Genomic DNA, 15,437 nt, shown 5'->3' on the forward strand with positions numbered 1-15,437 from the left:
CAGCATCTAAGGTGCAGGGTTACGTAACCGGGTGGAAGCTGCCTTGTGATGGCTTTTTAACAGTCTGATGGCCTTGAGATAGAAGCTGTTTTTCAGTTTCTCGGTGCACCTGTACTGACCTCACCTTCTGAATGATAGCGTACCAGGCAGCGATACAGCCCGACAGGAGGCACTCAATTGTGCATCTGTAAAAGTTTGTGAGGGTTTTAGGTGCCAAGCCAAATTTCTTCAGCCTCCTTGAAGAAGCACTGTTGCGCCTCCTTCACACACTAGCTGTGTGGGTGGACCATTTCAGATCGTCAGTGATGTGTATGCCGAGGAACTTGAAGCTTTCCATCTGCTCCACTGCGGTCCCATCGTTGTGGATAGGGGCGTGCTCCCTCTGCTGTTTCCTGAAGTCCACGATCAGCTCCTTTGTTTTGTCGACATTGAGTGAGAGATTATTTTAAATGGGTCTAGAGTGTAAGGTAGAGGGGATATGATCCTTCAATAGCCTCTTCAAAGAACTTCATGATGACAGAAGTGAGTGCTACTCAGATAGTCATCTCTTTGGTAGCAAGCCGCGTCGGTGGCACTGTGTTATCCTCAAAGTGGCCAAAGAAGGTGTTTAGCTTGTCTGGAAGCAAGACGTCTGTGTCCGCGATGAGGCTGGTTTTACACCCCCACGTTTCTTCTTCCCGGAGAGTTCTTTATTCCTGTCTGTGTGATATACTGAGAACTGTATGGACTGGCTGTATGGACTGGCTGTATGGACAAAGACAGTATATCCTGAGAGAGCCATGTTTCCGTGAAACAGAGTATGTTACAATCCCTGATGTCTCTCTGGAAGGAGATTCTCGTCCTGAGCTCATCTACTTTATTATCCAGAGCCTGAACATTAGCGAGTAATATACGGTGGAGCAGATGGAAGCGGTGGATGGTGTGCGCGCCTCCAGAGTCGGACTAGAAGTCCACTCCGAATACCTATTCTCCGCTGGCAGTGTTTTAGATCAGCCTCTGGAATCAGTTCAGTTGCCATGGGGGGTACGAACAATTCGGGAAATTCGCATTCCCGCTCGTAATGCTGGTGAGTTACCGCCTCTCTGATATACAAACGTTATTTCCGGCTGTATGTAATAACACAAAACATGTCCTGGGCTAATAATTTAATAAATAACACACAAAATAACAAAACACTGCAAAGTTGTTTAGGAGTTATAAGCAGAGCTGCCCTATCTGTCAGCGCTATCTTGGGACATGTGACACAGGCCTGTTTTAAGTCCGTGTTTTGTGACTGTCGAATTTGTATAGTGCCTCACAATCATCACACATAACACTGCTATCATCCTAATTTACCACTTCACCAAATGTTTTCCAAAAATTACATTTCTGGCCCTCGCTTCTCTTTATTATCAACTCTCCATTTCGCATCTTTTCTCTGATTGAATTAAACTCCGACATTGCCCTTTTTGCATCCTGTGGATTTGATGTAAACTTTTTCTGCCTGCTCCCAAAAGCATTTGGCGATTGACGTGTAGGTCATCTCTTTATTCAACCTGCCTGCCACTCACCCGATATTTAATGACCCTAAATCCGTCCACCCCGCGGATATAACCGTGGGTGTAATTGAATCAATTTCAACACAACTAAATGTGGAAAAAGTCAAGGGGTGTGAATACTTTCTGAAGGCACTGTATGCGTGTGTGCGTGTGGCCCATATTCAGTTCTGATGACAACAGAACATCTGCACATAAAGGCTTTTATGATAAGGGGATATCTTAGAGTGTTTCAGGTGGCACTTTCTCTCTCCCTCTCTCTCCCCCTCTCTTTCTCTCTCGTCTTATTCTGGGCTGCTGGAATGAAGGTTAGATACCTTGACTTCCTTTGTCTTCTCCTATTATCCTCTTTTGATGCTGTCATCAGAGAGGGACAGTGGAGTGGGCGGTTGAAGGGAACAATGAAGATGGCGCTCTTCATATTACACCACCTCAGTATTGCACTGCATAGAGAGAAATACACAAGATCAGAGCACTGAACATTACAGAGTGGAACTGAACACTGTCAAGCAGATTACTAGGAAATACTGCAGCACTCAATACTACAGCAGAACACTACAGTTCAGTTCTGTTCTAGTTTAGTACACCAACAACTTCTAGGTAACAGTAAGTTGTGTTCAAGATTAGACTAGGCATAGTGAAGAACAGTACAACCAATTTACCAGATCAAATAGTATGTGACATACAGTAGTGGGGATAGTGGGGACATTACAAAGCCAGTCATCACCATCCCTGTAGTAATCACATTAAACCAGTCATCATAGCCCAGCTCAGTTTCCCAGATCAGAATCAGGTGTGGGTGAGGATAGTACAATTTGCCTATTAGCTATCCTCCCTCTCTCACTATCTCTGTGTGGAGAGTATAGCAACAATGGCTAGCTAGGTTCTGTTCTGTGCTTCAGTGTATGGTAAACATCCCCAGGCCAGGCCCCTGCTATTTAAAGACTCCATTTAGTAACCACACCTCTGGCTCTGGACCTAGCCTGGAACTACACTGTATGTGTGACTTACTCCCCTCCTCTTGTACTGTCATCCACAAGGGGGAGGAGGCCAGGTCATGTGTGAATGAGAACATGCAATGGAAAAGGTGTGTGTTATGAGTCATGGTCAGGGATGTGGTCCGTGTGTACAAGGGAAAACTATAACAGGAGTAAAGGACAGCCTAAGGCCCACTATGACACACAGTTCATGTTAACACCAGAGGGTGTTCTCTCTCCCTCTTTTTTTATCTCTCCCTCCCTTCCCTTCCTGTCTTTTGCTAACTCTCTGTGTGTGTGTGCCTCACAGGAAGTTGGTGGCACCTTAATTGGGTAGGATGGGCTCGTGGGAATGGCTGGAGTGGAATGAGTGGAACGGTATCAAATACATGTTTCCCATGTGTTTGAAGTCATTCCATTGACTCTGTTCCAGCGATTATAATGAGCCATCCTCCCCTCAGCAGCCTCCACTGGTGTGTGTGTATATGAAAATGCATAATTCAGTCAAGACTTACCAATTTCCCTGCATCCTGAGTGTAAGTGTGAGAGAGCCCCATGCAGTCAGGGTTTTCCGCTAGAGGGTAGCATTCGGAATTTTGGATGAAAAGCATGCCCAAATTAAATGGCCTGCTACTCGGGCCCAGAAGATATGATGTGCATATAACTGGTAGATTTGGATGGAAAACACTCTAAAGTTTCCAAAACTGTTAAAATAGTGTTTCTGAGTATAACATTGTTGGCAGGCGAAAACCTGAGAAGTAATTTTCTTTTCAATGCCATTACAGTATCCATAGACGTAGGACTCAATTTGCAGTTCCTATGCCTTCCACTAGATGTCAACAGTCTTTTGAAATTGTTTCAGGCTTGTATTCTTATAAATGAGGGAGTAAGACCAGTCTGAATGAGTGGACCCTGACGTGTCACAGAGCTTTTTCATGCGCGATCCCGAGAGAGTGCATTTCTTGTTTACCTTTTATATTGACAACGTTATCGTCCGGTTGAAATATTATATATCATTTAGGCTAAAAACAACCTGAGGATTGAATATAAACATCGTTTGACATGTTTCTATGAACTTTACGGATACAATTAGGATTTTTTTGTCTGCCTGTTTTGACTGCGTTTGAGCCTGTGGATTATTGAAGAAAACGTGTGTTTTTGATTTAAAGAGACTTTATCGAACAAAAGGAACATTTATTGAGTGAATGATTGTCTTCTGAGTGCAACCATATGAAGATCATCAAAGGTAAGGGATTCATTTTATCTCTATTTCTGAGTTTTGTAACGCTTCTGCTTGGCTGGTTACTGTTTGTAATAATTTGTCAACTGGGCTATGTTCTCAAATAATCGTAAGGTATGCTTTCGCCGTAAAGCATTTTTTAAATCTGATACCGTGGTTGGATACACAAGAAGTTCATCTTTTAACCTATGTAAAATATGTTTTGTTTTCTGAATTTTTATAATTAGTATTTCTGTATTTGAATTTGGCGCTCTGCAATCTCACTGGATGTTGGCCAGTTGGGACACTAGCATCCCACATACCCTAGAGAGGCTAATCAGCCAATCCTCTAAGGGACCTAGACGATAGCAAAGATGACCCACTAGTCCTCACACTCCACTCCACTCATTCTTTATATCCATTCCCCCTCTCTGACAAAATCTCTCTCTGACTCCTCTTTTTTGTTAGCTCATTGTGATAACTACACCTACAATATACCACTTCCCCAAATACACCTAGTGTTAATAGGTAGTCAAAACATATTGTGTTGGCATGTTGCCATCATTGATGGTGGTATGTTGCTAGGGGTGTTAATACCATGTTACCATAGGTCAGGGTGACTGTGTTTTCGCTGTTTCAGTGTTGGATGCTTGTGTGTGTGTGCGTGTGTGCGTGTGTGTGTGTGTGTTTTATGTCTACAATGTAGAAAATAGTAAAAATAAAGAAAAACCCTTGAATAAGTAGGTTTGTCCAAACGTTTGACTGATAGTCAGACTGCCTGCGCATTATACCCACATCTATCTCACAAGCCACAAGATTGTGTCCAAGTAAGTACCTCAGTGGCCTACATGACTGTATTTAGTAAATACTAACATTATTGTGAGTGCTTATACAGGGCTATTTAGGTCTCAAGCTGACAGTATTTTCTGTTTGTTCTTACAGGAGCAGGCTATCCCGAGACTCCCGATACAGACATTCAGAAACAGACTTGATATTTTTTTCTTTAAAGTATTGTTTTATGTAGGATGCTACATTTTTGTCCAGTTGCAATTGGAAGTAGGCATAATTAAAAAAAACATTTATATTAGGTCATATAAATCAATATATAAATATTTATATAGCCCTTCGTACATCAGCTGATATCTCAAAGTGCTGTACAGAAACCCAGCCTAAAACCCCAAACAGCAAGCAATGCAGGTGTTGAAGCACGTTGGCTAGGAAAAACTCCCTAGAAAGGCCAACACCTAGGAAGAAACCTAGAGAGGAACCAGGCTATGAGGGGTGGCCAGTCCTCTTCTGGCTGTGCCGGGTGGAGATTATAACAGAATATTAAGTCATATTTGTGTTGTTGTTGTGAAAGATGCTGTTATGCCTCAGCCTACATCTGTCAGTTAAGTTATTTTATATGGCCTAGGCTCAGAAGAAATAGACTCCAATTAAGCCCTCTTGTTGTTTGTAAAGTCAAATTAAAATGAAGATTATTGTTGAAGTGAATTAATCGACTGGTGTAGTTTTTCCCCATCTGTTGCTGTGTGCCACTTGCTTAAAAAGTTCGCTATATTTTCAGAACTAGGCGCTGTTCAACTCCTATTGATTGTGCTGCGGTTGCAGCTTTACGTTTCAGCACCACAAAATGGTCCGCTGCCTGCTTTATTAGATAAGTTCAAATTTAACTTTTCCATTATTTAGGTAGGGTAACTTCCTTCTTGGGACATTGCATTTCAGGCTTTTTGCATCTCAGTCCTATATATTTTTATTAATGTATATTTATTTTTATAAAAAAATATTTTGAATAATTTGGGGGGCTTTTGGGGGCCAGATAATATTGCTGGTGGGCCAGATTTGTCAGTTGGAGAACCCTAATCTATACAGTAGGCCATAATGGATTTCGGCCCAATAGGCCTGGCATATTCCCATGTTCAAGGAGCGTTCCCTTTTGATTGGGTTACTCTGCAAGTGAGGAGAGGATATTCTCCACTACTGGCCTGCTCTCCAGGGACCATCGCATGAGCCTGAAGCCATAGACTGACCAAACTACTGTTTCTAAAAATGAATTCAAAGGCAGTAATAAGTCATTTTCCGTTTAATTTGTATTTCATTCTAAGTAAGTCACAGCCTATATGCGCAATTTTTTTGACTATAATGATGAATAGACTATACAATGAAATATTGTTTAAATACTGAGCGCTTTGTCCCTACCAGCCTATTGTAACGCACTCACAAATGCTTCACAATGTATTTCTTTGTAGGCTATAGCCTTGAAATAATATAGCCTAAATAATAAATGTTCATTCAGTCTTAGTCTCCTTGTCAGGCTCCTGACCTATGTAGAGTGATTATATGCTGTTTATTATAACATGTAGCCTATTTGAAACGATGTGCACTTCTTACATTCACCGTTTTCATGTTTATTCAATAATATTCATTATAATCATATGGTTTGGTTTCAATACTTCAAAAACAAATGGTCGGTCCAGGTGGTCACAAAAGTAAATGGGTGTTGGTTCAATTGTGATTTTAATGAATGGGGCAAATTTGGAGCGTCAGTATGTTTTCCTGTGAGCACACAGCAGTTTTAGGAGCGGTTGGAAAGGACATGAAGCAGGAGCAGTGGGCAAGCACCACTCCATGAGCAACGAGCAGGATTTCCAACCACTCAAATCAGCTCACATACTCTGGTGTGTGTTTTGTGTACGTGTATGGTTATGCATGCATGCTGATACTATCCACTTGTGATACACACCACAGGTGGTTGATGGTCCTTGACAGTGTTTGTGTGTATGATATCCGCTATGGGACATTGGGTTTGATGGCCTAAATATGGTCTGTGTGTATTGCATATGTGTGTGTGTGAATGTGATGCATGCAATATGATACGGGCTAAAGTGAATGGCATCCATATAGAAGTCAGATTCCACTGCAGGCTCTATCCATTATGAGAGAAGTATGGGGTGTGGAATTCAGGCCTCTACATCTTGTCATTCATTTTCACACTCTTGCACAGATACAGATGTAGAGCCTTGTAGGGGCTCCTCTCAATACTTTGTTGTCGACCAAGTAAAGGGAAAAAGGACTTGTTGGGAAAAGGAACTGTAAGTAAGCGTTTAACTGTTAGCGTACACCTATTGTTCATGACGCATGTGACAAATACATTTGGTTTGATTTGCCCTGGATGGCTGAGATAGTAAAGGAATCAACACAACTCACCTCTAAATCAATTCTGTACACTTGACTAGATCTAGTGAGGAAAGCATCAGAGTTTTTTGCTATCACAGTGACAACCTGAAGTGAGATAGTGTGTGTGTGTACTAGCAGGACTGAGGAACCTACCCAGTAACCCCTCCCTCTTTAGACCTTGCAGAAGAGGTGAGACGCCCCTACTCTAGGGCAAGTATTGTACATCAACTCAATGTTACTTGTAAAACCTCTGTTTATATTTATTTTCAATTATCAAGTTTGACAGAAAAAAGAAAATGATTAGTTGTAAGCAGGGGTTTGTACCTACATTATTTTCTGATCGTTTTGTTCTGAACAGAACCATTTTTTGTTGTTGTTCCATTCCACTGTAAAGTTCTGAACCAGTTCAAACCCCCAAGAGTACCAGTTTATATTGTTCCTTTCTGTTCCTTTTTTAACCTGTGAAATCAACCGTTTTTTACATTTCGCTCATTAAAATACTTCACCAGTCAGTGCAGACAGAGCAGACAAGCTAGCTGTTGACATCTTACGCCTATGGCGCAACTCACATTTTGTGGGTGAGGAGAAAGCGAGAGAAGGCTGAGGAGGAGGCTTTGAGAGCTGGGCATCTTTTTATGACATGCTTTATTTGAATTAAGTGCACAGAATTATACTTGGCAGGAGCGGCTTCAATGAAGGAACTTTGAATGTCCTTTGAGCTAGCAAGCTAATAAGCTTAAGCTAGCAAGCTAACAAGCTTGTCTGTACAGAGTAGCACCAGAATAAAAAACACATTTGACCTTTTTGTCGTTAATAAATCCAACTAGGCCCACACTGTGGTTTCCTTAACTAGCATTGAAAAAAGCTAATCAAAAATCTATCTCTCTTCTGAATCACTCTGGTAACATCAGTATAGTAGTTAATGCTTCGGAGGGGGAAGGTAGCCTTAACATGCACACACACTGGCAAAGATGTTCAGCTTACAGGCAGACACTGGCATACGTTTCTGAGTGACACAGTGATGGCTTTGCATAGGCGCTTAGTTGCATTTTTTGGGGGGACTTGAAAAAAATGCCTGGAACAAAAAAAAAAATGGTTCCCATGCTTTTAAAATAATGGTTCTGTTGTGGAACAGTATATGGATCACTTTCGTTCCCGGTTTCGTTTCTGTTCCTTGAGAAATGTAACTATTTTCCGGTTTTCAGTTCTATTCCGCTTCCAACCCCTTCTTGTAAGCAACAATTTTAGTTTATAAATATCCTCTGAATACCCAATGCACTTTTCTCCTCATTATATTTTGCCCTATAAGACTAATTAAACCCTTGCTCACCAGAATATTGCCAGAAATTGATAGAATGAATACTTCAATCTAGTTGACATCGGTAAAGTTTCCTTTGTCATCTTCTTCTGTTGAAAATTTCCAAATTACTTTAATTTGTAAGGAAATAAAAATAAATGTGTGAAAGCAACCCAACATGTTTCTGATAAGATTTCAATTTGGTTTGGATGCATATTTTATGTGGTTGAAACATGATCAGCTTTTATGACGCTAGTAAAGATAGCACCTCCACTCCAGTTCCCAAGCAAACATTTTGCCTACATTTGGTGTATCATTTTACAGCAAGAAATGCTTAGTTCTGGAGGAGTTAATATTAAGGCAATGTGTGAGAGTTTACAGACCTACAGTCAGTTTCCAGGTTTTAGTTTCAATCTAACCCACCTGAACAGTAGGCTACAGTTCCCTTGACGTGCCAAATTACATTTCTGGCCCTCCCTTCTCTTTATGTTCAACTCTCCATTTCGCAGCTTTTCTCTTCTTGAATAAAACTTTGACATTGTCATTTTTGCCTCCGTGTATTGACGTTAACTTTTCTTCCTGTTCCCAAAAGCATTTGGCGATTGGCGTGTAGGCTACTTGGCGCTTGTACAGTTAGACCTTGAGGCTTAGGTTTACGCACTAATGCCAGATAGCCTAAAATAATTAAAGAAAAACCTCAAGAAGCCTATAGATATAAATTGCACATTAACTTTTTTCATTCAACCCATTTAATGACCCTAAACCCATCCATCCCGTGGATATAACCGCGGGGTCTGAGTCAACCCGCACATCACTTTGTGTGTGTGTGTGTGTGTGTGTGCTTGCCTCTGTGTGGGTGCTGTATGTTTTCAGGAGGCTGTCTGCACTCTGCCCATCCTGCCTCTGTTGCCATGGTGATCCCTTCTCCAAAACCTTGCCATTTCCTGTGTGTATGTTTGTGTGCACGCGTGCATGTGCGTGTGTGTGCAGCAGGGAATGGGTTGGTTTTTAAATAACAGTGAGACAGTGGCGAGGGGTATTAGATAAATAAACAACTCCGGCTGCAGTAACACTAAGGTAATAACAGTATTAGGTTAACACCCGGGCAGCTATGGGTTTTGTCCTTATTCTCCTAGTCATAGCTTCCTTTCCTCTCTTCATCCTCTATGTTAGCCGTGATGTCCGTCTTAGGCCTGGGTGAAGAGGGGTTAGATTGATAGATGCTATTGTTACTGCCATTGGCATAAGGAGAGGAGAGAGGACAGATAGAGAGAGCTAAATGTGTATTCTCATAGAGAGAGGGGGAGGCAGGGAGATGGAGACTGAGATGGAGATATGGAGAGAGAGAGACACACACACACTGTGGGCAAGCGGGGAGCTACAAAGGAAGTAGCAGGACCATGGTCAGCTCCAGAGGGCTAGAGAGGCCAAGGTCAGTCAGCCCACTGGGCAGCTCTACAGTCACCAACTGGGGCTGGGGATTCAACACCAATATTACCCAGTCCAGGTTCTGCAACCAATTGGCACCTGGAATAGGTCCCACCTGTCCCTCATTACCCCAAATGGGTATAAGTAGAGGTGCAGTCACTCGGGCGCTTGGGCAGACAGGCAGAGGGTACATCTAGACTTCAGAAGAACCGGAGTGAATATGATAAGCACCTCGATCCAACAACAAAGAATATTCTAGGCAATGTTTGACTCACCAAAAGTCGGAAGTTTACATACACTTTTCAACCACTCCAAAAATGTATTGTTAACAAACTATAGTTTTGGCTAGTTAGTTAGGACATCTACTTTGTTTATGACACAAGTAATTTTTCCAACAATTGTTTACAGACAGATTATTTCACTTATAACTCACTGTATCACAATTCCAGTGGGTCAGAAGTTTAAATACGCTAAGTTGACTGTGCCTTTAAACAGCTTGGAAAATTCCAGAAAATGATGTCATGGCATTAGAAGCTTCTGATAGGCTAATTGACATAATTTGAGTCAATTGGAGGTGTACCTGTGGATGTATTTCAAGGCCTACCTCTTTGTTTGACATCATGGAAAAATCAAAAGAAATCAGCCAAGACCTCAGAAAAACAATTGTAGACCTCTACAAGTCTGGTTCATCTTCATCAGAAGAAACTCCCAGGAATCCCAGTTCGACAATAAATTATTGATTTGTTCCATAAAGTTCCACAAAGTCCATAATTTCTGTCCAAATAGCCACATGTTGTTATCGTGTTAAGCCCAGTAATCCATCTTCATGAGGCGCAAGCACTTCGTCCAGACAAAAACTCAAAAAGTTCCGTTACAGGTCATCAAACAAGTCAAACGATGTATGGAATCAATATTTAGGATGTTTTTAACATAAAACATCAATAAGCTTCCAACCGTAGAATTCCTATGTCTGAAAAAAAGCACTGGAACGAGAGGTAACTGTCGGGAGCGCACGTCACGAGCCTGAGACACTCTTTCCTATCCAATACTAATAATAATATGCATATATTAACATCTGGGACAGAGTAGGAGGCAGTTCACTCTGGGCATGCTTTTCATCCAAAAGTGAAAATGCTGCCCCCTATCCCAAAAAGGATAAACACCATGGGACCACGCAGCCGTCATACTGCTCAGGAAGGAGATGCATTCGGTCTCCTAGAGAGGAACATATTTTTGTGCAAAAAGTGCAACTCAATCCCAGAATAACAGCAAATGACCTTGTGAAGATGCTGGAGGAAACGTATCTATATCCACAGTAACACGAGTCCTATATCGACATAACCTGAAAGGGCGTTCAGCAAGGAAGAAGCCACTGCTTCAAAACCACCATAAAAAAAGCCAGACTATGGTTTGCAACTGAACATGGGGACAAAGATCGTATGAGTTGGAGAAATGTCCTCTGGTCTGATGAAACAAAAATAGAACTGTTTGTCCATACTGACCATCATTATGTTTGGAGGAAAAAGGGTGAGGCTTGCAAGCCGAAGAACACCATCCCAATCGTGAAGCAGCATCATGTTGTTGGGGTGCTTTGCTGCAGGAGCGACTGGTGCACTTCACAGAATAGATGGCATCATGAGGGTGGAAAATTATGTGGATATATTGAAGCAACATCTCAAGACATCAATCAGGAAGTTAAAGCTTGGTCGCAAATGGGTCTTCCAAATGGACTATGACCTTAAGCATTCTTCCAACGTTGTGGCAAAATGGCTTAAGGACAACAAAGTCAAGGTATTGGAGTTGCCATCACAAAGCCCTGACCTCAATCCTATAGAAAATGTGTGTGCGTGTGCGTGTGTGAGCAAGGAGGCCTACAAACCTGACTCAGTTACACCAGCTCTGTCAGGAGGAATGGGACAAAATTCATCCAACTTACTGTGGGAAGCTTGTGGAAGGCTACCCAAGTTAAGCAATTTAAAGGCAATGCTACCAAATACTAATTGAGTGTGTGTCAACTTCTGACCCACTGGGAATGTGATGAAAGAAATAAATGCTGAAATAAATCATTCTCTCTATTATTCTGACATTTCACATTCTTCAAATAAAGTGGTGATCCTAACTGAGGGGAATCTTTACTAGGGTTAAATCTCAGGAATTGTGAAAAACTGAGTTTAAATGTATTTGGATAAGGTGTATGTAAACTTCCGACTTCAACTGCATCTCTCTCTTCATTTTATTTCCCCCCAAAGGAAGAGGACCCATGCTGCGTCCCGTGCAGCACGTCATCCCGCGCAAGTTGAGAGCAAGGGTTGAAACCCCGAACTCATCTCTCTCTCTCTCTTTTGTTCATTAACACAGGCGGTCTGAGGAGCCCCCACGCCGGACGCAGAGTGACCCACCTGAGAGGCCTTTCCATTGTATTTCTCCCCTCCCCATTCCCCACAACCTTAATTAAAGAACAACTTTGGTTAGAGCACCGCAAAACGGTCTCCCGTTGTCTTATTTTATTGTGAGTTTCACCTCTGACTCCCCTAGGCTGCCACAACACACACTACAGTAGACACTCAGAGGGGACTGACAGCCATCCATCTATCCTGTCAGTAAGCTCTTGTCTTTGAAATAGGACTCTCAGTGCTTCAGCAGTTAGCCCTGTCCTTCCCAATGCTCTGTTTTAAAGGGACTAAGTTCCTTTAGATGCTCTAAGCTAAATGTATGTCCTCTGTCCAAGGTGATCTGCATGATGTGTGTGAACTCTGCACACGTAATACTACCTCACCTGTCTGATGTATATGACTTCCCTTTGATGCTGCTGAGGTGAATGTTGTTTCTCACCTCTCTTTTCTTCTTATTTGCGCTCTCTCTTCCTTTTCTCTTCCTCTCTATCAGATCCTCCAAGGCCCACCCAGGTCCTGTGGTCCACATAAGTGACAACCCCATGGATGAGGGAAAGGTATAGGAGTGTCTCTCTGCCCACATATTGTGTACATTACATCTACGTGTGTGTATCGTTCCTTGTTGTTAATGTTGAAGAGTGTGCCATGCCCCCCGCCATCAATGAGTCTGCAGACAGGCAGAAAGTCAGAGAGAAAGTCAGTCATGTGGGTGATGTTATAAAACATTATAGGTTTAGCCTTTATAAAACATTATCGGTTTAGCCTTTATAAAACATTATAGGTTTAGTCTTTATAAAACATTCTAGGTTTAGTCTTTATAAAACATTCTAGGTTTAGTCTTTATAAAACATTATAGGTTTAGCCTTTATAAAACATTATAGGTTTAGCCTTTATAAAACATTATAGGTTTAGCCTTTATGAAACATTAGAGGTTTAGTCTTTATAAAACATTATAGGTTTAGCCTTTATAAAACATTATAGGTTTAGCCTTTATAAAACATTATAGGTTTAGTCTTTATAAAACATTCTAGGTTTAGTCTTTATAAAACATTATAGGTTTAGCCTTTATAAAACATTATAGGTTTAGCCTTTATAAAACATTATAGGTTTAGCCTTTATGAAACATTAGAGGTTTAGTCTTTATAAAACATTATAGGTTTAGCCTTTATAAAACATTATAGGTTTAGCCTTTATAAAACATTATAGGTTTAGTCTTTATAAAAAATTATAGGTTTAGCCTTTATGAAACATTAGAGGTTTAGCCTTTATGAAACATTAGAGGTTTAGCCTTTATGAAACATTAGAGGTTTAGCCTTTATGAAACATTAGAGGTTTAGCCTTTATGAAACATTAGAGGTTTAGCCTTTATGAAATATTAGAGGTTTAGCCTTTATAAATCATTATAGGTTTAGTCTTTATAAAACATTAGAGGTTTAGCCTTTATGAAATATTAGAGGTTTAGCCTTTATAAATCATTATAGGTTTAGTCTTTATAAAACATTATAGCTAGCTGGATCATTATTTATATTTGATTTGAAAACACAAATAATTGCTTTTGATAGATGAATGACTTGTGAGCCACAGTTGTTCACATGTTTGTCTATCAATTACCTGTGTTTTTGTACTCATGGTACAAGAGGAGCTAAGTTCTAAAGAATAACATAAATAATGATTTATCATTTGATTTAATTGAAAAGAGTCCATTGTTTGCAATATGTTGATAATATCAACTTTAGAGTGGGGGAGGCATGGTTTGGTTAACCGATATCAATAAAACATTTAACAAAATGCACTTATTTTTCTTGTCGTTGGTTTAGAACCAAGGTCAAAAGGCGACTCCTAGAAGCTGTGAATCCTGTATGCATTGTCTTTCATCCCCCCCATCCCACCACAGCCTGCCGTGTGAATGTTGAGCATATTATTCCTTGGGTCATCTTCTCACCGGGGCCAAATCTCACTAGCTGCTTGTCACTTTTTCATTCCAGCTTATAATTGGATATGAGTCTGGGATCGTGGTCTTGTGGGATCTGAAATCAAAGAAGGCAGACTACCGGTACACTTATGACGAGGTAGGCACCATCTCCCACAATGCCTTTCAGTGCCTCTCTTCCAGTGATCTGGGGAATGCATGAAAATACTAAAAGAGGAATCAAATATTAATTAACTGCTTTGTATAAATAGATGTGTGCTGTATATACAGTATGTGTGTGTTTGTTTGTGTGTGCGTGTACTGTGTGTGTACTGTGTGCTTGTATGCCATATACATTGTTGCCTTTGAGAGATTACATCAAATGGCTTTAGAGTCTGTGGAGGACTAGAGATGTAGTGGAGGCATGTACCTACTCTGATACCTACTCTACACCCACACAGGTACACACACACACGTTAATACCTACTCGACATACACCAACACTCGTCTCAGCCGTCTGTGTTGTTGTGTGGGTCTGATGTGACATGTTCATCAGTGATCTAAGCCGCTCAGCGCTGGAGAGAAGAGAATGCTTGTCTAGGCTCACCGCAGGCTCATTTTAGGAAATGGAAAAGGACGTCTCTGTCTCACATCACTGTGGGATATAAAATAGGGATTCTTGGCATAGAAAATTCTGAGTCTGTGTGATGGTGTGAAGTGTTATATTGGGTTTTGTCAGCTGATATTGAAGAAGGAAGAGAACAGGATTGTTTGGTGTTTGTCTGTACCTGTACCCATACTGAGTTACACGAGATGGGGAAACCAATACTACAGTAGGCTACACACGGTGTGTAGTCTCTTTTAGAACCACAGACGCCCTGCTGTCTCTCCTGTGGCCCTCATTTTGTACTATGGAGGGTCGGCCATTTGTAAAAAAGTTTTTTTTTACTTGTTTCTCCGAGGCAACATCCTTTTCTAACAAACAATATCATTTCTTGGTTGTATCTCATCTCCAGCCTCATAATACTCAAGTCAAGAACGCGTCAGAAACCCTGATGCCCAAACTTGCAGTAGAGGTTTATTAAGCAGATTGAGTGGTTTTTACAAAGACACATACAGAGACATAGTCAGGCTTACAGTAATGAGTTTATGTGAAGAACCGTTCTTCTGTTCACCTCATTGACAGTGTTGTGGCACCGTAAACCCTCTACGATAAAAAGACTCCACAAGCAAAACATGCCCCTGTGTTGACTCTCCCTATTGAAGCGAATGCTCCCCCTTTCTTGTGCATTCTGTCTATTTTTCTCTCCTCTCCTCTCTGCTTCTCTCTCTCTCTCTCTCTCTCTCTCTCTCTTTCTGTTGTTCTGTCAGTCTCTCAATTCAATTCAATTTGCTTTATTGGCAAGCTTACTTTGGATATTTACAATATTAAGATCATAAGAATCAAAATTGTCAACGGGACAACAGTAACAACATTAACCAAGAGTCAAAATAACCATACA

General features: G+C 41.1%; 1 protein-coding gene across 2 annotated transcripts in view; it reads left to right on the forward strand.

Moving 5' to 3' along the window:
* Positions 1-15,437, forward strand: part of stxbp5a (syntaxin binding protein 5a (tomosyn)) — a 159,983-nt gene that overhangs the window by 87,276 nt on the left and 57,270 nt on the right. For both annotated transcript variants that reach the window (XM_090243414.1, XM_036985456.2), the window contains exons 6-7: positions 12,520-12,583; positions 14,012-14,095. In XM_090243414.1, the coding sequence (XP_090099540.1) occupies positions 12,520-12,583; positions 14,012-14,095 (148 nt within the window). The remainder of the gene's footprint in view (positions 1-12,519; positions 12,584-14,011; positions 14,096-15,437) is intronic.

The sequence above is a fragment of the Oncorhynchus mykiss genome, chromosome 8 (assembly GCF_057628025.1).
Source record: "Oncorhynchus mykiss isolate SJ-2025 chromosome 8, ASM5762802v1, whole genome shotgun sequence".
NCBI classification, from domain to species: domain Eukaryota; kingdom Metazoa; phylum Chordata; class Actinopteri; order Salmoniformes; family Salmonidae; genus Oncorhynchus; species Oncorhynchus mykiss.